Here is a 25,999-nt window from a genome sequence, read left to right on the forward strand (position 1 = left end):
TATCTGAAGTCTTCCCTTCTGCCCACAAAATGACTTACTAGTTTTAGTATATAGGCTTCAGTTTTCCATACAAATATATAATATATCACAAAATATATATATATGATAATATTTATGTATTGTTTGATATACAGTTTTTTATATGCACTATGTATATAAAAAATGGAATCACACATATGAACAAAACTGGAGTAAAAGCATATGTAGTGCCTACTTTTTTCACTTAGAATTATTGTGAACATTTCTCCATATCACAAAGTATAGATCTAAATCATTTTATTTTTTTTTAATTAAAAATTTTTTAAGCTTTTATTTTTTATTTTACTTTTTAGAGAGGGAGAGTGTGAACAGGAGGGGCAGAGGGAAAGGGAGAGAGAGAATTAAGCAGGCTCCATGCCCAGTGCAGAGCTTAATGCAGGCTTCGTCTCACGACCCTGAGATCATGACCTGAGCCAAAACCAACAATCCAACGCTTAAGCTTACCCGACTGAGCTGCCCAGGAGCCCCCTGCATCATTTTAAATGTCTGCATTATATAGATGTACTGTAATTTATTTTGTCAGTTTATAAGTTCAGGTTGTTTTCAGTTTTTTATTATAAATAATGCAGTCATGTATATTTTTGTATATATGTGTGTTTCTGTTTAGGGAGGTTTTTTTAAGGTGCTTTGCTAGGTATGTGAGAGGTATAATCATTTTTCTTCAAATAAAATACGAAGACACATTGCAAATTTTTTTTTGATTTGTGAGTGTCAATATGGGCATTATTACTAAGGTAGAGAATTACTAAGGTAGAGAAACTAGATCTATTTAGCTGTATTTTTAAGGAATTGCCTGTAATTGGAAAAAATATGTAAGTTGGGATTGTCTTAGAAAATTGGGATAGATGGTTGCTAGTTTTTAGTATATATTGGCTTGAGCTCATTACCTGCTTTATACTTAGCCCTGGGCTGAGATAATTGATCTTCCTATTGATGACGTGGCTTAACGTGTTCAGGATGCCAAAGGAAGGCTGAGCTGTTACTCATTGTGTGCTCTGCTGTAGGTGTTTATTTAAATAGTTGTTCCATGATTATCTCCCAAGTAATTGAAAATTATTTGTAAGGGGTAACTCAGTTAACCAGAGCTTTGAATTAATATTCTGTTTCTCCCAAACTTCCAATAAATAGGAGTTTACCGCAATTGCTTCTTGTATCTACCGTGGATAGTTAAGCCTGTGTATACCTGTGTCACTGAGTTTAGATACGTAGGTATTCTAAATTGACAAGAAGTTAAGATGTTTATCTTGACGAGTTAATAGCAATTTAAAGGAGTCTTTTTCTAAATGTGATTTTACCATAGTTTTACTTGGCAGAATTACACAAGCAAATAGAATTTCAGTTATCATGTAATTTACTCACTGGATTCTGATGCATAGGATTTCTCTGTTCAGACAGGTCCTACCAGTTCTAATTTTTCTCAAATACATTTTTAAACTTACCTAGCAAATAGTACCACAGTGGTATGTGGTGTCTTTGTTTTGTTTTTGCTTTGTTTTGGTTTATTTCAATTGCTCGTGGGAGCAAGGAGCAAGGAATCTAAAGGAGGAATTAGAGGGCCATAATCTAAGAGGAAGCAGCAGAAGAAAGTAGTCTCAATAGTATGGAGGGACCAGATCGTAGGATGCAGCAATCCATTCTGTTGGCCAGTTCCTTCCTGAAATACTGTGTTCGGTTGTATATCATTTTTAAAAGCGGGTCAGTAACAAACTCCATTCCATGAAGAAGGAAGTGGAACAGAAGGATGTGGGGTTAAAACTGAGATATGCGTGGAAGGAACTAGGGTTATTTAATCCAGAGAGAGGTCTAAAGGTGAGAGAGAACTGGTTTCTACACGACAGATATTCTTGTTTTAGCTAAGGGATTAGTTTATCCCGTGTTTTTTTCCAGTGGGTTTAACTGGGATCTGTGGGCAGAAATGACAGGAATTGATTTCAGTTCACAGGAAATAAGAAATGTCTAACAGTAAGAGTTGTCTGGCAGTGGAATAAAAGGCTCACAGGTGTGATGCTGAGCCCTCAGCAGCTGGAGCTAAGGGGGCCACCACTCACTGGTCTTTTGTAGAGTGATTTCTTCAGCTCTAGTGAGGAGGTGAGATTTGGGTAACCCCAGATCCTTTTCAACTCTGACATGTTTTGATTTTATACATTGGTCAATGAAATCCTTTAAACCAGATGCTTAGCCATTTAAGTCTATTTCATACCATTTAATTAGAAAACATTTAAATGCTTTTCTAGCGAGACTTCTGATATCTGTGCTAGCCACAGCCTGGGTGCCTCTCACTGTGATCTGACTATTGCCTGAGCATAAGTCACATCCCAGTACTATAAACATCCTTCTCCAGTCAGAAATCTCTTTAAAGAAAAAAATCTTCAAAAAATTGTTTTTATTATTTTTTATTTTATTTTTAATTTTTTGTTATTTTTAAAAGATTTTATTTATTTGAGAGGGAGCAAGAGAGAGCATGAGCAGGGGTAGGAGCAGAGGGAAAGGGTGAAGCAGACTCTCCTGCTGACCACGGAGCCCAATGCCAGACTAGATCCCAGGACCCTGAGATCATGACCTGAGCTGAAGGCAGATGCTTCACTGATTGAGCCACCCAGGTGCCCCAAGGAAAAAAATCTTTATTAAGGTACTTGAGGATAAAGATTTACAAAAGAGAATATCTCAGTGTAAAAATTATATCACTGAATTAATTTAATTAACAATGAAAAAAAATCACACTCTTTTTTTTAAGACATTGATGATATAAAGAAAAAACGGAAAGACTGAATATGATTTTTGCAATTTATCTAACCTTTTCACCTAAAGGCATACAGATTTGTTTACAAGGTGACTCATCACAGCACTGTAAGAGCAAAAAATGTGATAGTGAATAATATTCTTCAGTGGGTACTTTTTTCAATTATAGTAACAACAGTCAGCATGCAACCTACCCTCTTAGCACATTTCTTATTTATTTATTTAGAGCATGAGTGCATGCAAGTGGGAGGAGGGACAGAGGGAGAACCTCAAGCTGACTTCCCATTGAGTGTGGAGCCTGATGCAGGGCTCAAACTCCTGAGATCACGACTTGAGCCGAAATCAAGTGTTGGACGGCTAACTGACTGAGCTACCCAGGTGCCCCTCCCTCTTAACATTTATTTATTTATAGAGAGAGAGTGCACAAGCAGGGGGAGTAGCAGGCAGAGGGAGAGGGAGAAGCAGGCTCCCCACAGAGCAGGGGGAGCCCCGATGTGGGACTTGATCCCAGAACCCTGGAATCATGACCTGAGCTGAAGGCAGTCGCTTAACTGTCTGAGCCACCCAGGCGCCCCTTAACACATTTTTAAATGCATACGAGAGTATTGCTAACTACAGACACCATGTTGTACAGCAGAGCTCTAGAACTTACTCATCTTGTAGAATTGACACTGTGCACCTGTTGAACAGCAATCCCCATTTCTCCCTTCCCCGCACCCCGGCCCCTGGCAACCAACCTTCTACTCTTTCCATGAGTTTGACTGTTTTAGATTCCTCATTAAGTGGGATTGGTATTTGTTCTTCTGTGACTGGCTTACTTCACTTAGCACAATGCCTTCCAGGTCCATCCGTGTTGTTTCATATGGCAGGATTTCCTCCCTTTTTAAGGCCGAATCATACTCCATTAGATGCATACACTGTATTTTCTGACTATATTAAAGAAATAGAATTGGCATAAAAAATGAAAGCCATGTATACATTAAGATGGTGATAGTCTGGGTGAATTTTTACTTTCTGTACTATCAAGCTACTAGTTATACAATTTTTCAAAAGTCTTATATATGTAATGAATGATATATTTTGTTGTAGCTATTAAGATCTCTATATTCAAGATAAATATGAACTTGGGTCATATAGGTTCTTAAGGATAGGACTTCCTCAGTATTCAAGAAGTTTTTTTTTTTTTTTTCTTTTATAAATTTTTTAATTTTTTTCAGCATAACTGTATTCAAGAAGTTTTAAATAGCCAATTGGAGAGATGTTCACTGTGGGTGTCATTGGTAACCTGTTACTACACAGACTCTGTTGTTCAATCCCAGCTCTCTGGTTCTGGCCCCAGGTTCTCAGCTGCTATTACGGCCGGCTCTAAGTTTAACCTGTTCGTAATGGTTTACAGTTGGAAAGGATTATAGTACGCTTTTGGTCCAACCCCTTTGTTTTATAGATGAGAGCGCTGAGCTTCAGAGAGAGGAGATGACTCCCTTGTGTGGGGAGCTGGATGTAGACTTGGAACTAGAACCCAGGTCCTAGCCTCGTGCTCTTTTATTACCTCTCTGCAAAAGTAGTAGTTTGGACTCAGGTTGCCTTCCATCCATGGATTGTTCTGTGTCCAGCTACTCTCCTTTTTGGAGCTGTTGAGGTGGGATTTAGTCTTACAGTGAAATGGAGAAAGAAATGGCAAATGTATTCTCTTACGTTTGTGTTTTGCACAGAAAAATGGAATCTATCATTTTGCTAATCTCAGAAATAACGATATATAAAGAAAGAGTATGTAATGATAGAGCTGTCCAAATTCTTCAACATAATTTTTTTTAATCAAGTATTAGTACTAATTTAATCTTGAAACCTGGGAATTAAGCAGCATGAATTAGTTATGATTGTTACTTCCTTTTCCTTTTGCTGCTTTCCTGGCTTATTCTGTATCCTAGACTAATTCAGCCCTTGTTTTTATTACACACACACACACACACACACACACACACACACACACACACACACATATATATATATATATATATATATATATATATAAAACCTCCATCTCCCCAAAAGGAGCCAATGGCAATTTTGCATTACTGTGTGTTACTGTGCAGAGTCTAGTATGATTTAGTACTGGTCCTCATCCTCTGGCCCCTTTTATCTTTTCAGGTATATTTTCTACTGACCCTTCCCTAAACTTATGGCTCATGTCATTTTGGTAGCCTGAACATTTTTTGCCCCCTGCTTTTTTGCCTATCCAGCTTTTACTCGTCCCTTGTCTAAAACCTCCTAACTACCTCTGGATGACTCTTAGTAATCTCTCCTCCTGTGGTTACAAAATAGTTCTTTATTTATCAGTTTGATTATAAAATGTTTAGAGAAGGGGCACCTGGGTTTCTCAGTGGGTTGAGCCTCTGCCTTCGGCTCAGGTCATGATCTCAGGGTACTGGGATTAAACCCTGCATCGGGCTCTCTGCTCAGTGGGGAGCTTGCTCCCTTCTCTGTCTCTTCCTGCCTCTTTGCCTACTTGTAATCTGTCAGTCTCTGTCAAATAAATAAATAAAATCTTTTTTTTTTTTTTTTTTAAAGATTTTATTCATCTATTTGACAGAGAGATCACAAGCAGGCAGGGAGGCAGGCAGAGAGAGGAGGAAGCAGGCTCTCCGCAGAGCAGAGAGCCCGATGTGGGGCTCGATCCCATGATGCTGGGATCATGACCTGAGCCGAAGGCAGAGGCTTTAACCCACTGAGCCACCCAGGCGCCCCTAAATAAATAAAATCCTTTTTTTTAAATATTTTATTTATTTATTTGACAGACAGAGATCACATGTAGGCAGAGAGGCAGGCAGAGAGAGAGAGAGAGAGAGAGAGGAGGAAGCAGGCTCCCTGCCGAGCAGGAGCCCGATGCAGGGCTTGATCCCAGGACCCTGGGATCATGACCTGAGCCGAAGGCAGAGGCTTTAACCCACCGAGCCACCCAGGTGCCCCTAAATAAATAAAATCTTAAAAAAAAATGTTTAGAGAAAAAAATTCAGTCAGTGAAGAAAATTCCTCCCATCTTAAGTTCCTAGTTTTTCTGAGGTAACTACTGGTAAGTTTCTTTTGTACCCTTCTCAGGCTTTTTGCTTCATGGTCACAAAACGGCTGCCACATCTCCAGGTTTCACATGTGCTTTCCAGACAGTAAGTCAGGCAAGGAAGGAAAAAGAGTCTCATAACCGGTCTTTTTATTAAGAAAAGCAAAAGCTTTCCTAGAAGCCCAAAGTAGACTTATGTTTATGTCTCACTGGCCAGGCCTGTGTTCTCTGGCTACTCTTAGTTTTCCTAGCCCCTGGAGGTAATAGAGAGAAGGGAATTGGGTGTGTATTTTGAGTTAGCCATCAGATTGTGTCTGTCACACACAAAATATTATTTTCATACTGGATTTTTATAACAATTGACTTTATAACAAGCCACTTTACTGTAGTCTATTGTTTTGAATACTTTTTCAGTTTTTTTTTTTTGCTTCCTAGTGTGTTATTTTAAATTATGAAAATTCTGCCTTTTCTATTTCAGTTGTTTTTTAATCTCCTCAAGAAGTGTTCAGTTCCAAGTAATGGAAAGACTCAAAATGATTTTAAAAATAAAAGGAACTTATTAATTCAAAGTCCGAAGGTAGGACGGGCTTCAGGGGCAGTGAGATTCAAAGGTTCCTGGTGTTATCAAGTTCTGGCTTATTTCCCTATGATTTTCTTGAGTGTGTGGCTTTGTCCTTGGGCCGACCTCATCTGTAGCAGCAGCATGGCTCCATCATATGAGCCAGAGAAGACTCTCTTCCGGTAGCTCTCTTAGCTTCTTTCCAGAAAGCCTACAGCAAACATGTGCAAGGAGTGTTCTCATCCTTGAACCAACTCTTGTGATTTCCTGAAGCCTGTCCTTCATACACCTAATTGGGGGTGTTCATTCACGCCTGTTTCTTTTATTGCTTTTAATGTGACATCTATTTCTGTTGCAGCCTAATTTTTCTTTTCAGTTCTCTTCCAGAACTTTGCTAGCTTTTTTTCATCTCCTTGTGTGGTCATACTTTTCTTAAAAACAGAGATCTTCAGAGGGCTTATGCCTTTTCTTCTTCTCCTCCTCCTCCTCTTTCTTCTTCTTCTTATAAATCTCATAGAGAAATACTGTTTTATAACTTTCAAAATTCTTTGCAGCATAATTTCCCTGGTGTGTTTTTGCAAACACCTTGTTACTTGTAATGTTTCTTTGTTTTTTTTCTTTTTCTTTTTTATAGTAGGCTCCAAGCCCAGCATGGAACCCAGTGTGGGGCTTGAACTCATGACCTTGAGATCTGGACCTGAGCTGAGATCAAGAGTCCAATGCTTAACCAACAGAGCCACCCAGGCACCCTTTCTTTGCTCCTTCCTTCCTTCCTTCCTTTCTTTTTTTAAGATTTTATTTATTCGACAGAGAGAGATCACAAGTAGGCAGAGAGGCAGGCAGAGAAAGAGAGGGGGAAGCAGGCTCCCTGCTGAGCAGAGAGCCCAATGTGGGGCTCGATTCCAGGACCCTGAGATCATGACCTGAGCTGAAGGCAGAGTCTTAACCCACTGAGCCACCCAGGCACCCCTTATTTGCTTCTTTTATCTTGCATCATTTGGTGATGGTATCTTTCTCATTACTGCTCAGTTTTAAATGGGGCTTTCTGGGGTGGCACTTTGCCCAACAGCAGTGAGTGGGGCATGTTTGGGGAGAGTGCTGGAGCTACAGGCACTTGACTTTCAGTCTGGTGCCTTACAGCACGTGGTTACTGGCACTCCCTCCTAAGGGTATTTCTTTTCTCCAGTGGAACAGGAATTTGCGCTGTCCCATGAAGCCCCTAAACCCAGGTCCTTCTTATTTAGTGTTTGAATAGATAAATAAGCAGGTCTATGTATTCATTTTTGTGAGGACATTCATGTGTGATAGTTTTGCTGCTTGGTCCCACAGCTGCCCTGATGAAACTGAACCACATGATGGACCATTTTTGTTGTGGTTTGGTGTCCTGTGTTCTTTCCTTTTTTTTTTTTTAAATTTCTTTTCTTTTTATTTTTTTTATGATTTGTGTTTTATTGTAGAGAGAGCTGTGCCTGCAAGCGCTGGTGGGGGCGGGCCAGAGAGAGTCTTTTTAAAAAAATTTTATTTATTTATTTTTTTTCCAGCATAACAGTATTCATTGTTTTTGTACCACACCCAGTGCTCCATGTAGTCCATGCCCTCTCTAATACCCACCACCTCAGAGAGAGTCTTAAGCAGACTTCTCACGGGGCTAGACCTCACGAATGACCCTGAGATCACAACCTGAGCTGAAACCAAGAGTCAGATGCCTAACCAGCTGTGCCACTCAGGAGGCCCTGGTGTTCTGTGTTCTGGATCTAAAATGGAGGCAAAGCTGAAATGAAAGTTGAGTGTTAGGATCTCAAAGTTTTTTAATTTCTAGAACTAAATGTAAATGATTTTTCACTGGCGTTTCATATACCCAGGTCTCCAAAGAGATAGATATATTTTTTAACCTATAACATTATTCATACAAACAAAAAATCCTACTGGGATAGAGATAACGCGGAAATGTGCAAGATGAAACTCAAATTTTGAAATAGGGATATTTCAGAATTTGAAGAACAGTATACTTCCTAGTACAAAGGAAGGAATTTTCATAGTGAATAGAAATTAAATAGAAGGGAAGAGAATTTGGCATCTTTTGGGTGCCCCCTGGCATGAGCACCAGCCTGTTTCAGAGTGAATAAGCGAAGAGGTCTGCTCTCAGGGATACCTGGTCTGTACAGGAGATAAAACCAGGCTGTATTAAATGCCACAATAGAAGGGGTGGCATCCCAGGAGGGTGATTTGGTCTTTTGCGGGTGCTGGCATTATCCCCGTTTTTCAAAGGTGGGGAGCTAGATCAGAGGCATTACGTAACACACCTGCACTCATGTACCTACTCCGTGACAGAACAAGCTTGAAACCTGCTTCTGACAAGCTCCCGGCCTCCAGGATTGCACATTTTAAGTATTTCAGTATTTTAAGTTAGTTTTGCCATGAGTAATCCCTTCAAGTTCACTTACTGTATCTGTGGAAAACTCATTGAGCTATATCAAATATTTTATTTTGTTTGTGTCTTAGGAAATACCGTTGGGAATGCCTTTACCCTCAGCTCTGCTTTGAAATTTTGTTCTTGTGAGGGTCTAGATAAGTGCCATTTTCCTGATGAAGCCGTACCTACGTCCCTTCAGAATATAGGCTCCCTCCCTCCTTTGCTTCCTGTTGTTAGTAGTTCTTGTTGTTTGTCCTCCGGTATAAACTCTTCAAGGACAGGGACTCTGTCTTCCCTTTGGGTCCCCATCTCTTCTAGGCCAGCAAAGTGGTACCTGCATTAACAGGGCCCTCTAGCTGTCTTTTTATGGATGTCTCGCTTGTCATATGTCTGGGGTCTCAAAGACAAGTAAACAGTACTTGGAGGCAGGAAAATTGCATCTGTGCTGGGTGGATTTTCACTTCCTCTGTAATCCTGAGCAGGATGAATTGTACCTGAGGTGTAGAGGGTAGGCCTCAGATGTGTATACGAAGTCTTGTTGGGTATCTCTGCTTCTGGGGCTCAGCAACACTCTTTTATCAACAACAAAAATTCTAAGTGTCTGTATGTAGTGTCTTCTCGGAACAGCCAAATAGCACTTTTCAGGTCTTCAAAATATTTTCCCATTCAGACACTAAGTGCACATAGTAGGCATTTCAGTACTTTATAATTGCATATTAGGCAAGTTCTTCTGAGCCTCTTATCTTTTTGTTCATGTTAGCTAAATGTGTAATTGAAGGCTTAGTTTTTCTTTCATGAAGATTAGTGGGCCACATGCCAGGTGAATAAAAAGAAAGGTCTAGAAAGAGTTCATGTATTCCTTTTCACTCTGGCCTTCCCAGTTTATTAAAATTGGCAGCTGGGTCTTTAATTAATCATGATATTAAAGCAGCAAACACACTGCAGTGACTGTTAGAAGAGGTTTGGAAGGTTTGCTTAAACAAGAGAAAGCAAGCTTCTATTTTATGCGTCAGCTTTCCAAAGGAAAATGTATTGGTGTACCTTTCCTTGGTGGTTCCAGGTTCACTTCTAAAACTAGAAGTGTTTTAACCTCTTTGGAAACAGTTGTACTTTTAGAGCATCTATAAATAAAATCCCGCCATTTGGTTATTTGTACGGGAAGTAGACAGCCCTGAGTGTGCAGGTGCAAAGCTGTATTTTCTCATGTTTCTCTCTCTCATTTTAAAACTTGTTTTACTGGGAAAACAGAGAAGAGGGAGCGGGAAGAATCATTTATTTTGATGCCATGTAAATTGGCATTACTGCCACAAGGATCGTAATTTTCTTCTTGGCAACCTGTACCACAGGGCTGTTAGCACAGATATCCTGTAACAGGAGTCTTTGAGCAAGGAGGATTGCAAAGAACACAGATAGCCACTCAAAAGTAATAGGATTATATGTGAAACTTTTATGGGTGAACTGGTTAGGCTCCTTAACCCTCTAGTAACTAGCTAGAACTGATCTGAACCTAGAACTAAAGACGACCAGGAATTTTAGATCTTTTCATTCTTACTGAGCTGGAAAAGCCAGATTCCCCTCTAGGTAGCAGACGACTTGCCTTCATGTTCTCCCCAAGAAATGTAAAACGTCTGATTACTTCAAGACCTCTTGCTGTTATTGTTGGTATTATTAATTCAAACCATCAGGAAAATGAGCTCAACAATTTTCTTCATGCCCATTGTTAGGCTAAAAGAGTGTGTGTGTGTGTGTGTGTGTGTGTGTGTGTCTGTCTGTCTGTCTGTCTTTCTCTCCTTTTTTTTTGCCCTGGGAAGACAGTGTGCTCTCTCTCCATAAACCCAGCTGAAACAGCCCTCTCTAAATAGTAAATACTTCCATTTATTGTAAAACATGAAATTCTGTTATGAGATTGCAAATGAATGTGGCAACCTGTGGTTGGGTAGGGGTAAGGGGTAAAAAGGAAGGGAGGAATTATCTGGAACCCTAGAATTTTCAGGCTGATTCATGCACCACAGAAGTTGGAGAAAGGATGTTGTCTATCGAAGTGGAACATACAGTACATTAGAAAGAAGAAAATTAGAAAGAAGAAAGAGGCTTGGGGAGATTTGTTAGTAAATGTACATTTTGTGTGAAGTCAAGAGAATAAATCTGCTCTAGTATTAGAACCCGTTTTCATTTTTATTTTATTTTTCAAAAGATTGTATTTATTTGAGTGAGAGAGTGGGGGAGCACGAGCCAGGGGCAGGGACAGAGAGTGAGGGAGAAGTGGACTCCCCGCGGAGCAGGGAGCCCAACGTGGGGCTCTATCCCAGGACCCCAGGATCATGACCTGACCCCAGCAATGTTTCACCAACTGATCCAGCCAGGCACCCCTAGATCCCTGTTTTTAATGCAGTCTACAGGATAGGCTTTTGTTTCATCCTGGATGAAATAATGGATACCTAGTCAATGTGATTTTTAAATATTTGACAACTTTTAGGGTAAGGATACTAAATTTAACTGCACATGCATCATGATCATATTTAAAAAAAAAAAAAAAGATGTGTTCCTTTGCAGATCCACAGCCGTCTTAAATTACTTTTCCCTCCTCAGGATACACAGAGGAGGTACACGTCACGGGCCTTTCTGGATTCCCCTTTCAGAAATCCACAGAGGTCTAATTAAGCATAAGGAAACTGCTAACCCGCAAGAAGACGACCTTTGTTCCCGCGTTTTTATAGATGTTTCTGTTTGAAGTTCTTTGGGAGTGGGGGAGTGGGTAGGGCTCTCTTACTGTCTGAACAGGCTCCGCTTCTCCACATGGAATACCAAGAAACCTCATCTGTGGGAAGAATGGCAGTAATGAGTCTCTACATTTGTACCTGCTTTGTAGTTGATGCAACGCTGTAATAGCTGTTGTTCACTGGGTCCTTGACAGCCCTGTTATGGGCAAGGGAAGTTTTATTATTCTCCTTTTGCAGATAAGGAAATTAAGGCTGGGAGAGGGAGAATTCTCTGGGAACTAGGAACCTAACTTTTCTGACTTCAAGTCTAGTGCCTTTTTTTTTTTTTTTTTTTTTTTTTTTTTGGTAATTATTACTGGAAAGCCAGTCTGAGATTGGAGAGTGAAAAGGGCAGGCTCGTCATTGCTACCAGTTTCCAGTTTCACCTTGTTTCTCCTCCTTCGCCTCCCCATTCCTGACTTCCTCTGTGGAGAGCCATGTTTCCTCACAGCCCTTCCTCCTTGGCTTCGTCCTTAATTCTTAGTTCCTCTTCTCTCTTTCTCTAGGGTCTCATTCCCTCCCCAGAGCTGTGGTTTACTGCTTGGGGCCACAGTAGTCTGTGCTTCTCTGGGAGGCCGGAATGTAGCTAGTCTTCGAAGCCTGGTTAGAAACTTACTTCTTTATTGATCACCTACCAAAGTACCCAACATGTGTAGGTTCTGGGAAAACAGTGATAAGACTGGGAGGGAGATGGACATTAATCACAGGCACATACAAATGTGACATTACAGCTGTCTGAGTCCTCCTCAGGAAGGTTCATGGTGCTGAGTTACTACAAATTCACCATTGCCAGCCTTGACTTAGACACATATACTGTGGAAATGCTTTTCTGCTCCTCCAGTAAATGCCCTGTCTCATTTCCAGGACCCCTCACACACTAACACACACTTACCATGTGGGGAGAGGCAGAAAAGCCTGGTTTGTACATTTCTGGTATTAAAACAGTTGAGGGCGCCTGGGTGGCTCAGTGGGTTAAGCCGCTGCCTTCGGCTCAGGTCATGATCTCAGGGTCCTGGGATCGAGTCCCACATCGGGCTCTCTGCTCAGCAGGGAGCCTGCTTCCCTCTCTCTCTCTCTGCCTGCCTCTCTGCCTACTTGTGATCTCTCTCTGTCAAATAAATAAATAAAATCTTAAAAAAAAAAAAAAGTTGAGTATTGGCAGTTTATAAATCTCTAGTTTTATTTTGGCTACTGTCAGTGGTTGAAGAAGACAGGCTGAGAATGTGGGGATTCATTTGTCTTCCATGTAAAGCAAAACACAATGTGTAAATTCAAATGATGGAGTTCACAGTCCTGCTTCCCAGTGGGAAGGAAGTTGAGCCCTGTCTTAAGGTTGGCTCACGTCGCCCCCTAGTCCTGCCCAGGAATAAGTCATTGGGATGTCCTTGAACTCTGGCGAGAGTGGAAGGTAAGGGTTTCCTCACTCAGGTGCTTTACTAAATTCCACTCAACATTCCCAGTGCAGAGCTCCTGAACCTCAAGGAGAGGGTCACGTGTGAAAACTACATAGGGAGCTATTTTCAAACAGTACCAAGTGCAGCTGTTTCCTGGGCATAAATTGAAAATACATCTTTCTGGGCCCTATTGTGTCCCACCCCAGATTTACTAAATCACCTTCTAGACACAGGGCCTGGGCATCCATGGCTTTCAGAGTCTCCTGGGTAATTATGATATGTGACCAGGATTGCAAACTGCTTTTCTAGTTGATGGTGGCCTTAAAGCTGTGAAGTCCTCACTAAGGGATGCATCACAACCTGAAGGATGATTGACAGGGCAATGTGTGCAAATCCATCCTTGGAAAAATTTGATTGTGTTGTGAAAAAAACTTGATGGTACTGACTGTTGTTTGACTTAATTAAATATTTGCAACAATAACCTTTTAATTCTACTTTAGACTACTAAATATAGTTGGGTGAAAAAATAAAATCTGAACATCTGCTTGCTTTGTGAAGACTCTTGTCTTCCCTCACCAGGGTTTTAGTCAGTAATCCGAGGAACTTTAAATGCCTACTCCTATAGGCATTGGAGCAAAAAAAAAAAAAAAGACACGATCTAGCTTCAAAGAGCTCACAGTGTGGTGAGGAAGATGGATTTATTTAAAAGTTTAAAGGTATAGTTCTTATAGGTCTGTCTTAATCTTAACATTGCAAATGATCTGGTTTTCATATCCAGTTAAAAAATTTTTTTTAGAGAAATTTTATTTATTTATTTGAGAGAGAGCATGAGCACAGTGGGGGAGGGGCAGAGCAAGAAGCAGACACCCCACAGAGCAAGGAGCCCAATTCAGGGCTCCATCCCAGGACCCTAACTCAGGGCTCCATCCCAGGACCCTGAGATCATGACCTGAGCCTAAGGCAAGACAGTTCACCGACTGAGCCACCCAGGCGCCCCCATACCGTTTTTATTCAGTTGCTTTTTGCAGATCTGATGTGAAACTTGTCCCTCACAAGTTCATAATCCTTGTGGACTTTAAAAGCTCTTGTTTTTAGTTGAGAGTAAGACCTTGGGTGTAGTGGAAAAGCACAGCTTCAGATCCAGAGCCCACCCCTGTTTGTGTGAGTTTGGACAAGCCACTTAGGCTAGCTGATATCTGTTTCCTCATCTGTAAAACTGTGATGTCCCTGATAGCATTGTTGGGATTAAAAAAGAAACCAGGTGTGAGAAAGAACATGACAGCCATGCTACTCTACTCTGTATATCATGCCCAACATCTAGTACTGTCCTTTGTCTTTTTTTTTTTTTTAAATTAACATATAATGTATTTTTTTTCTGGGGGTGCAGGTCTGTAAATCATCAGTCTTACATAATTCCCAGCACTCACCATAGCACATACCTTCCCCAGTGTCCATAACCCAGCAACCCAACCTCTCCTCGCCACCGCCCCCCGCAGCAACCCTCAGTTTGTTTCCTGAGATTAAGAGTCTCTTATGGTTTTTCTCCTCCCATCCCATCTTATTTCATTTTTCCCTCCCTTACCCCCATGAATTCCCACCCTGCCTCTCAAATGCCTCATATCAGAGAAATCATATGCTAGTTCTCTTTCTCTGATTGACTTACTTCACTTAGCATAATACCTGGTTCCATCCATGTGGTTGCAAATGGCAAGATTTCATGTTCTTTTTGATAGCTGCATAATATTCCATTGTGTGTATATACACACACACACACACACACACACACACATATCATATCTTCTTTATCCATTCATCTGTTGATAGACACCTAGGCTCTTTCCATAGTTTTGCTTTTGTTATCCTTTGTCTTTTATCACTTCATCTTTAGGGAGAAAATAACATTTTGAGACAATAGGAAATTGACCTCTTGAACTGTACTGGCCACTGATTATATGGCTAAGGAGAAAATTTCTAATAATGGGTTGCGTAAACCAGGGTTTCTTGATAATGGCATTGTTGCCATTTTGGTCTAGCAGATCCTTTGTTGTGGGGGGCTGGTCCTGCCTATTGTAGCACATTTGGTGTATCGCTGGCCTCCATCTGCTGCTAGATGTCCGTAGCATCCCCCATGTTGTGACAACCAGCCATCACCAAATGTCCCCCAGGCTGGGGGGAAGCAGAATTGCTCTGGTTGAGAGTCAGTGGCCTAGACTCTCCCCTTTCTGTTCTGTGTGGTGGAGCCTGTCTCTTCACCTCTTAAAGCATTTAGGAGTTTTACTGTTGGTCAGAGAAGTATAAAGTAAAACCACAGTGTGGCTGCTCCATATTTACCAGTGTAGTCGGAATGAAAAAGGTGGGAAAGTGTCAGCAAGGGTCTGGGGCATCCTGTAATCCCATACATTGCTGGCAGGACTGTGTGTTGGTATGGCTGCTTTTTTGTCATTATGTGTCAACTACAGTGGAAAAACATAAAAATGTAAAGCTGCAAAAAAAAAAAAAAAGTGGGAGGACACACAATATCTGCTTTTAAGACTTAACAGAACAACAACCACGATAATAACAACAAAACCCAGCTATATGCTCACCGAAGACATGTACTAGAAGATTTGTGTCAAACATTATAATTGCCCCCAAATAAATAAAAACTGCCTAAATGCCCATCAATAGTAGAATGAAAGAAGTGGTAATCTATTAGGGCAGTGGAATGCTATATAGCCATGAAAAGGAATGATTTTTTAAGCTACACATAAAAATAAGGAAATACTGGGTGCCTGGGTGGCTTGGTTGAGTATCCGACTCTTGATTTTGGTTCAGATCATGATCTCAGGGCCATGAGATTGAGTCCCACGAAAGGCTTCGTGTTCAGCATGGATTCTGCTTAAGATTCTCTTTTTCCCTCTCTCTCTGCCCCTCCCCCTGCTTGTGTGTTCTCTCTCTCTAAACTTGATCTTAGGCAAACGCCCAAGAAGCAATTCTCTCTCTCTCTAAAATAAATAAATAAAATCTTAAAAAAAGAAAAAAGAATAAGGGTAACACTCATAAAGTTGAGTGGAAGAATCTAGTCACAGAAGAATACAGGACATACTCTATTTATATGAGGTGGTCAAACTAACTTATGTTGTGAAAGATTAGGGTATTAGTTACCTTATGGGGGTAGTGCCTAGAAGGGGGCACGAGGCAGGGAAGCATTAAAATCCTCTTTTAAAATACCTGGTGTGGGGTTTATTTTCTGGATGGGATCCTAACTGGTTGAATGGGTGATTCTGGAGGTAGAAAATACTGCATACTCAGGTACTGTGAAGGCAGATTGAACTGTTACTTGAAGATTAGGCCAGACATTGGGATGGTCGGTGATCTTAGCCCTTCAAATGTTAAATCTTGGGGACTTTTCCTCCATTGGATTTCTTCTCTGATTTTTACTGTGGAAGGCAGTTCTAGCCTTGAAGGAATACATCTGTGGATGATTATGGTTTGTGAGAATGCGAATAGCAGAATGATCTTTTATTATTAATATTTTATTTGTGAAGTTTCTTTGGATGGGATTTACTGAACCTAAGTTGTTTTTAGTAATGAAAACCTCTATGGTAAAAGTTTCGTTTGCAACAAAACATTTGCTTATATGTTGTCAAATGTATAAGGTTCTAGTTGTAAACTAATAAGGTATGGTGTTTTGCAAGAGATTTCTCCTTCCTTGGGAATGCTGATTGATTCAGTTCCTTCTCCCAGTACTGATTTATTCCAATTTAAGACCTCAGTCCTGGAGCACCTGGGTGGCTCAGTGGGTTAAGCCTCTGCCTTCAGCTCAGGTCATGGTCCCATGGTCCTGGGATCAAGCCCCCATTGGGCTCTCTGCTCAGCAGGGAGCCTGCTTCCCTTCTTCTCTCTGCCTGCCTCTCTGCTTACTTGTGATCTCTTTCTGTCAAATAAATAAATCAATAAATCTTAAAAAAAAAGAGAGAGAGAGGACCTCAATCCCAAGATGTTAGCTAACTTATTATGGTGATCACTTGGTAATATATATATAAATGTTGATTCACTATGTGGTACACCCAAAACCAATATAGAATTGTATATCCACTATGCTTCAAAATATATATAAAATATAAAATAATCCTTTAAGAACCATTTATATCTTAAATTCTTGTTAATAAAGGAAGATTTTGTATTCAGTCATTTGATATTAATTGGTTTTGTTAGTATTTTAATGTTGCATAGTTTAGTGATAGTTCAACTGTTTGTTAAAAAATATTTGCTTTGGGGCCCCACGCTGGGTGTGGGGCCTACTTAAAAAAAAAAAGATATTTCCTGGGACTTTTAAAATTAAATAAAGTAAGAGGCTCATTGCATTTGAAATATAAGGTCTATCAGGTGAAAATGGCCCAAATTGTGCAGATTGAATTCTCAAAATTGTTGTTTCTATTTAAAATTCACCCATAGAGGGCGCTGTTGTATTGAAAGTTTAAATCTTTGAAGCACCTTTTTAAGTTTTTTTAAAAAGTACTTCTATTTGTACTAAAATCTCACTATATTACAGCAAATAATCTAGTAATACTTAATAGAAGTAGAGAGTGTTTTGGGGAGCCTGGCTGGAGAAATCCGTAGAGCGCATGACTCTTGATCTTGGGGCTGCAAGTTCAAGCCTCATGTTGGGTGTAGAGATTACTTAAAAATAAAATCATTAAAAAAAAAAAGTTGAGAGCACTTTAACTTAGAAATGGGACTATTTTATAATCAAAAATATTTGCTTTTGTGAAAAAGTTGATAAAATAGTGCATATTTTTCGTCATTCCTCTGTGAGCAACTCCAAGTTAGAGAAAAAGCAATATTTTATTATATATTTAGGAATTCTTTTCTTGAAAGAAAATAAAGTTAACATAGGAAACCTGACAGATATATAGGTTCACCTCATTGATATTTGAGGCATTTGAAAATTGTTTTTGTTTTGGTATCTTATTGTTTAACAGCTATGTTGTTGAAGACCTAGTGGGTACAAAGCAGTCTTTATAAACTGGTGGGTGACAGATATATAAATTATAGTCTCCTTTGTTTTATTTTTTTTTAAAGATTTTATTTATTTATTTGACAGAGAGAGATCACAAGTAGACGGAGAGGCAGGCAGAGAGAGAGAGAGGGAAGCAGGCTTCCTGCTGAGCAGAGAGCCCGATGTGAGACTCGATCCCAGGACCCTGAGATCATGACCTGAGCCGAAGGCAGCGGCTCAACCCACTGAGCCACCCAGGCGCCCTCCTTTGTTTTAGATTTAAGTGCAGTATGCCTAAAATACGGTGGATTATACAGATTAATCGTAGCTAATGGGGTTCTTGAGGTTGGGGTTTTAAGGAGGCCTTTAAGGACCTACGAAACTTTGCATTCTAAACAATATCTAACAGCAAAGAAAGTTTGGTTTCTTAAGTCTTTTTTCTTGACACTCAGTTTAGGTGTTAATTTAATCTTTTTTCTGTGCTTTCCTTCTAAAACCTTCATCTTAGCAATTAGTATAATTAGATAAAAAAGGAAAAGTGCCTTACCCAAGGAAATATACAAGCATCATCATCATTGTTATTCTTGCTGTTCATACTATACTGAGGAATGTAACCATAAATGGCAGTGGATTCTAGAGATGCTCTTAAATATTTTTCTCCAGTGAGCTTCTTGTTCAATTGAGACTTTAGGTCAAGGTAGAGTCAAACTTACTTTCTTCCTTTGGTTAGGTTTGTTTTGATTATTATTCATGTATCAGGTTAAAATTATTTAAAGAGAATAAATGTGTGGTAAAGAGAAAACTTAAACAAGAGCATTAATTACATATCTAGCTTACCTAGAATCCTGGGAAGAGAGCAATTGAATCCACCAAAGGAACCAAATAGAATAGTAGGGTTGTTTCTACTTACCTGTGTCTTTGAAGAGATTATTGTTAGACTTAACATTAAAAGAATCCCTCCTTGGAGTGCCTGGGTGGCTCAGTTGGTTAAGCATCCAACTCTTGATTTCAGCACAGGTCATGATCTCAGGATTGTGAGATCGAGCCCAGCATTGGAGCCTGCTTGGGATTCTCTCTCTTCCCCTCTCTCTATCCATCCCCACCTCTCTTAAGAAATAAAATAAAATAAGATAGATAAGATAAAATAAAATATTCCCTTCTCCATACACACACCCCAGTGTTTACAGCAGCATTATGTACAATAGCCAGATGGAAGCAGCCCAGGTGTCCATCCACTGATGAATGGATAAAGAAGATGTGGTGTGCGTGCGTGTGTGTGTGTGTGTGTGTGTATGTAATGGAATATTATTCTGCCACAAAAAGAATGAAATCTTGCCATTTACAACAGTGTGAATGGAGCTAGAGAGTTTTATACTAAGTGAAATCAGTCAGTCAGAGAAAGACAAATACTATATGATTTCACTCATGTGGAATTTAAGAAACAAAACAAATGAACAAGGCACGGGGGGAAGAGAGAGGGAGCAAACAAAGAAAACTTTTAAGGACAGAGAACACACTGATGGTTAGCAGAGGGAAGGGGGTGGGGGAATGGGTGACATAGGTGATGGGAATTTAGGAGGTCACTTACTGTGATGAGCACTGGGTGTTGTACGGAAGTGTTGAATCACTGTGTTGTACACCTGAAACTAATATTACATTGTACGTTAACTAACTGGAATTTAAGTTTTTAATTTTAAAAAAATCAAGTTAAAACAAATTTCCTTTCCCTGCACATGCTCTAATGAGGGCATTTTGTTTTTAAAAACGTATCTGGAGAGTGAATTTGATCTTCGGGCTTTTAAACAGCTCACAGTTTTGGTGATTCTGTTCTAAACTGGTAGTCAACTCTAGCAAATTGAACAATTTAACCTAGTAATCAGCCTGGACTGCTGTCATTGTTACCCACAGAGGTGCTGAGACGCCGCTGTAGTGAACATGCATGGAGCACTTGCCGTGTGCCATGGGGAACTTTATGCCAAGCCCTGAAGCTCTGTTTCCTTGTGCTCCAGAAGAAAGAAAGGTCTTGGGGAATTGATACTAATATGTGAAATAATTAGTAAACAATAGGAGACAGAAAGCATATGCATATGTGTCTACATGCTCTGAAAGTTTAAAGTACAGAGAGCTTCTCTTTTGTCCCTTTAGGATATGTTCGAATAAACATCATAAACATCTTTGAATCTCACAAAGGTCTAAATAAATGTTTGGAATCTTTAGTTGTTAAATGTAAATCGAAATGATATATTGAGGTGTTTACAGATAAGATACAAATGATCCACTGCTCATGCCTTACCAGGGCATGTTTTCTCATTATGCGCTTGCTTTTTAATAAGTTGGGGAACCTTCCTCACCCTCACCTTGATTATATATGAAATATATGTATATTTGTAGTTTAATTAGAAATACAGAAAAATGTCAAAATGCCCACTCCTCAAAGATAGACACTGTAGTTTTGGTATTTTTTATTATGTTTTTAATACATATGTATACTTTTTTCCCTATATATATGTCTGTCATTAATATAGAAGCAAAACTGGTATATTGTGTACATATTACTTTTACATCCTATTTTGATTATATTCAGCTAACATGTAGTACTATTATCATACAGATCATAGTATAGCCTTTCCTCATGTTGTAATAATTTTGAAGGAATTTTAACAGCTGCATAATAGTCTGTCAATATACTATAGGTTTTTGTTGTTGTTGTTACTGTTTTTTAGAGAGCAACAGAGAGAGATGAGTGGGGGGTGGGGCTGGGCAGAGAGGGAGAGAGAGAATCTTAAGCAGGCTCCTTGCTCAGCATGGAGCCCGACATGGGTCTCCATCTCAGAACCCTGAGATCATGACCTGAGCTAAGATCAAGAGTCAGCTGCTTAGCTGACTGAGCCACCCAGGTGCCCCTATATACTGTAGTTTAAATGTAGTCTCTTTGGACTTTAGGTTTTCAAGTTTTCAGTATTGTATGTAAAAGGGTGGTAAGCATCTTTATGTAACGCTTTGATCAAATCTTAGTATTTCCTTGAGACCGAGTTCTAGAAGTAGAGTCTGATGCAAAGAAGGGAATACAAACGTTCCACACCCCCCAGTATGTACATTTTCAACCCCACAAATAGCTTGATATGAATGTCAGACTGCTTTGTAGAAAGGCATTATCTGTTTACACTTCACTAGCAGTAAACACAGAGTCTACTAGGATCTCACCTCACCAGCACATAAATAAGATTGAAAAGTCTTTTTGTTGTTATTAATTTGGCAGATGCAGAATCACTTAATTTTTAAAATATCTTTTTTTTTTTAAGGATTTTATTTATTTATTTATTTGAGAGAGAGCTAGGGAAAGCACGAGCCAGGTGAAGGGCAGAGGGAGAAGCAGACTCCCCACTGAGCAAGAATCCTGATGCAGGACTCGATCCCACAACCCTGGGATCATGAACTGAGCCGAAGGCAGCTGCTTAATCAACTGAGCCACCCAGACACTCCCCCTGTGAGGTGTTTTAATCTTACTGATTTTATCCAACAGATAATTCGCTGATTGGCCTACCTTGTACCAGGCTAATGCCAGACTGACCTTGAAGAAGTGAGGAGTCCATAGTCCTTGCTCTTCAAGTCTAGATGCATTCAGGATTGAGGTGGAAACACAATAACGGAGAACACGGAGCAAGAAGGTGGAAGGATGATGGGGGTGGTCCCACAGGACATGAGAGGCGTATGCCGAGTCTTGAGGGGAGAATGGATGTTTGCTGAGTAGACAGGCTGGAAAAGTCTTGCATGAAGAGAGCATATGCACCGAGGAGTGAAATAATGTGGTGTTAAAATGTGTGATTCGGTGTGCTTGAAGCATGAGGTGAAAGACTTGCGAGGAGCTGGGAATGGACGCGTCGAGGGAGGTCACTGCACTGCAGTCCACCTTTGTAACTAGCCAGCTGCCAGCGCCAGGCTGCTCAGACTGCCTGGGGAGGACGGGGGAACCAGGTTTTCTGTGTTTTGGTTTTTTTCTGCCAGCTTTTATAAAATGCAATAAAACTCAGTAACTAAAACTATGAAAAAATAAACCCTCATTTTTTAAAATTAAGATTTAAATTAAATCTTAAAGAGGCATTAAATTGCTCTGTCAAACTGCTTTGAAAGTTTCGAAATGTTCACTCTCCATTTCCGTATCTATCTCTTATGGATAGTAGCAACCAGTTCTAGAACCCATCCATGGGCCTGGATGCTGGGAATTTTGCCACCGATGGCTGTAAATGCAAGTCAAAGTATACACCTCTGGGACTGTCCACACAGATAATGGCCACAGAGAGGCCACATTGCAAGTGACACAGCATCATTTCGGGGAAGTTATAAAGTACTCATACCTTCCTTGACAGCTGTACTGTTTGAATCTGGCTAAGTGACTTATATTATATTATATTAGTTATATATTCGTTGTATATTATGTTATATTATTTAAAAGATTTTATTTACTTGGGAGGAGAAAGAGAGAGAGCATGAGCAAGAGGAGGCACAGAGGGAGAAGCAGCATTCATGCTGATCAGGGAGCCAGACTTGGGGCTTGATCCCAGGACTCTAGGATTGTGACCTGAGTGGAAGGCACACGCCTAACTGAGCCACCCAGTCACCCCTAAATCACTATATTTTATTTATTTATTTTTAAGATTATTTATTTATTTATTTGACAGAGAGAGAGAGAGAGAGATATCACAAGTAGGTGGAGAGGCAGGCAGAGACAGAGAGAGGAGGAAGCAGGCTCCCTGCTGAGCAGAGAGCCCGATGGTGGGACTTGATCCCAGGACCCCGAGATCATGACCTGAGCCGAAGGTAGAGGCTTAATCCAATGAGCCACCCAGGTGCCCCTAAATCACTATATATATATTTTTAAGATTTTATTTATTTATTTAATAGAGAGAGATCACAAGTAGGCAGAGAGGCAGGCAGAGGGAGAGGGGGAAGCAGGCTCCCCGCTGAGCAGAGAGCCTGATGGGGGCTCAATCGCAGGACCCCGAGATCATGACCTGAGCCGAAGGCAGAGGCTTAACCCACTGAGCCACCCAGGTACCCCTAAATCACTATATTTTAAAATAGAAAACTCTCCTCCTCAAAATAAAATGAAGTATCTTAAGGGAGGTAATTTTTTTTTTCCTCTTTGATAAAAACAAGGGTTTTCAACCTTGACTGCGTTTTTTTTTTTTTTTTAATTTTATTTATTTATTTGACAGAGAGAGGCCACAAGTAGGCAGAGAGGCAGGCAGAGAGAGAGGGGGAAGCAGGCTCCCTGCTGAGCAGAGAGCCCGATGCGGGGCTTGATCCCAGGACCCTGAGATCATGACCTGAGCTGAAGGCAGTGGCTTAACCCACTGAGCCACCCAGGCGCCCCTTGACTGCGTTTTAGAATCACCTCAGACTCTATAAAAATGATGCTGATCCTGGGTCCCACCTCCTTGGATTAGTTTGATGCCACCTCAGCATCAGGATTTTTAAAAAGTCCACGTTGATTCTAATGTGCAGCCAACTTTCTCCCATAGGGGACATGCTAATGACTCATCATGTTTTCTGATTGAGACCTGATGTCAAAGAACAGCACAGTAATTATATGCTAAAACTATCATTTGGATTTGAATGTGGTGCTTAAAAATATTAAGATTGTTTGAGATGTAATAATCTAGTGTATCATAGATTCTATCAGAGCTTCTTCTGACCCTCCCTGCCAAATACGATTATTTTAATTATGGTTGATGGTATATATGTCTTTCAGTATAGCTTATTCAGTATCCAGAATACATAACCTAGTGTTAATACCCTTATAAATTTTTTTTTAAGATTTTATTTATTTTATTTGACAGATAGAGATCACAAGTAGGCAGAGAGGCAGGCAGAGAGAGAGAAAGAGAGAGAGAGGAGGAAGCAGGCTCCCCGCTGAGCAGAGAGCCCGATTCAGGGCTCTATCCCAGAATCCTGGGATCATGACCTGAGCTGAAGGCAGAGGCTTTAACCCACTGAGCCACCCAGGCGTCCCAATACCCTTATAAATTAAAGCTCGTGAAATCTTGAGTTGTCTGCTTCACCTGCTCCTATCCAGTGATGGTGGTGGTATTTGGTGTTTTATTAATCTCCTAATAAGATATGATTAGAACCGCTTGCCATGAATGTCTAACATCCGAAGTGCAATTATTGCTGGATTTTAAAAATCGAATTCCTTGAAATTATTTGTTCAACTCTTACTTGAGAGTATTAAAATTTCAGGTCTTGGTCTACTCTATGCCACTGCTTAATATTTTCTAGATCTCCCAATAGCATACAGTAATACCAATATACAAACACTTCCTGTGGTGAATTATTAGTCTATTTATGGTGCCAAAAGCTAGCTACAGTCTGCAAAAATAAAATGATTTTTCCCCTCTGTTTGCTAGTGTGCTCTTCATGTGCTAAAGGCTCTGAACATTCAGTGATTTACTCATTCAGTAAACAGCTTTTGAGTGCCTACTTGTGCTAGATACTGGAGATATGCAGTTTAAGGCTCTTAAAGGAACAGGATAGGAACAGCACAGCAACATACTACTAACCATTAATACATAGATGGAACAGCTTTCACACATGCAAAGTGAAGATATTTTTATTCTCCCCCACACCCCATCATTTCAAATAGGCATTTGGTTTTGGATATACCTTTCTTACTTGCTTAAACTTCTCTCTCTGTTTTCTCTTTTCTCCCTCCTGGTTTTGTTGTTGTTGTTGTTGTTGTTTTGAAAAGTTATTAGGGCGGAAAATACCCCAAAAGTAGTTCTACTGACTGTTTTGGGGTCCTGGGCCAGTCATTTAATCCCTCTGTTGTAAAAAGATGATACCATCTCTGACCTGTTCATGTGAGTTGTCATGAAGATTATGAGAGAAGTTATACGTAACATTAACATCAAAATTGGAAATACACAGTTCAAGTATAAATGGACCTTATAAAACAATTTTTAAAAGAAAGAAAAAAGAAACCTTACATAGATGTGCGGTGTATGTACCACAGCAAAAAACAGTGTGTTTCTGGACCCTGACAACAAAGATACACCAAAAAGTTAAATTCTATGGAAGTTTGCTTCCATGATGGATTTTTTACTTTTTACTCAGCTCCCAAAAAAGAAACTTCCTGGGTTTTCTTTCTCCTCCTACGGTTCTGCAGTGGCAAGGCTGTTTCCTGTCGAGAGCAGCTCTGTCGCAGCCCCTCTGCACAGACTCTCCACCTCCTCTTTCTCTTTCTTTCAAACACTTAATACATTTAGAGACTGATCTTGTGCAGAAAATATCCCTGACATTTGAAGAGCTCCAGGGATTCAGTGAGCATGCTCTGTGCTCCCTCCCGCTGGGAAGAGGAAGCTCGTTTACATACGAGTCATACCAGGCATAGCCAGCATGTCAGCGCAGTTAACTTGCAGCGGGCTGTGAGGAAAGCGAGCGCGGCTTTGTCCTAGGAAATGTGCTTCGTGTTTTGCTTTTTTCACTCCTTTTTTATTTCGAAGAAAGATTCGTAAAGACTTCTGAAACGTTTTAAAGTGCTCGATTGAGGATACAAAACATACACTGTCTACAAATAAGCCCTTGAAGGGTTTTTGTGTGAGTTTGATTTTTCGTGTGTGTTTTTTTTTCCTTTTTCTTTTTCTTTCTTTCTTTCTTTCTTTTTTTTTTTTTTTTTAAACTTTTACATACTTTGTTTTGATCATCTGAGGCTGGGCCTCACAGTCTTTGTGAAGTTTGAGAAGCGCCAGGAGCTACTCAGTGATAATTGATTTTTTGAAACGTACTCTTTTGGGGCAAAAGCAAAGAGCTGGTTTTCTGTGCGAGCCCAATAAATGCTATTTATGAAGATGGACCTGTTGAACTACCAGTACTTGGACAAGATGAACAACAATATCGGCATTCTCTGCTACGAAGGTAGAGGTTCCGTTCTAGAAATTGCTCTGCTCTTGCTTTTGTCGAGGCCACTCCTCCTTTCGGGTTCTGAATGCCTTCTGTGTGTTTTGTTCTCTTTCTTGAGATTTCAGGGTGCTTTGAAAGGCTAATGTTGATTATGTACTATT

General features: G+C 40.1%; 1 protein-coding gene across 5 annotated transcripts in view; it reads left to right on the forward strand.

Annotated features, from left to right (window-relative positions):
• VGLL4 (vestigial like family member 4) overlaps positions 1-25,999 on the forward strand; it is a 160,072-nt gene that overhangs the window by 50,739 nt on the left and 83,334 nt on the right. The window contains exon 2 of one of the 5 annotated variants that reach the window (XM_047744597.1): positions 21,463-21,571. The exons of 3 other annotated variants lie outside the window; for them this stretch is intronic. Coding sequence is in view for 1 of the 2 variants with exons in the window: in XM_047744573.1 (XP_047600529.1) it covers positions 25,772-25,853 (82 nt within the window). In the remaining variant the exon portion in view is untranslated. Of the gene's footprint in view, positions 1-21,462; positions 21,572-25,302; positions 25,854-25,999 lie in introns of those variants that run through there. One more of the 5 variants, XM_047744573.1, reaches the window with a different exon arrangement.

The sequence above is a fragment of the Lutra lutra genome, chromosome 1, assembly GCF_902655055.1.
Source record: "Lutra lutra chromosome 1, mLutLut1.2, whole genome shotgun sequence".
Taxonomy (NCBI): Eukaryota; Metazoa; Chordata; class Mammalia; order Carnivora; family Mustelidae; genus Lutra; species Lutra lutra.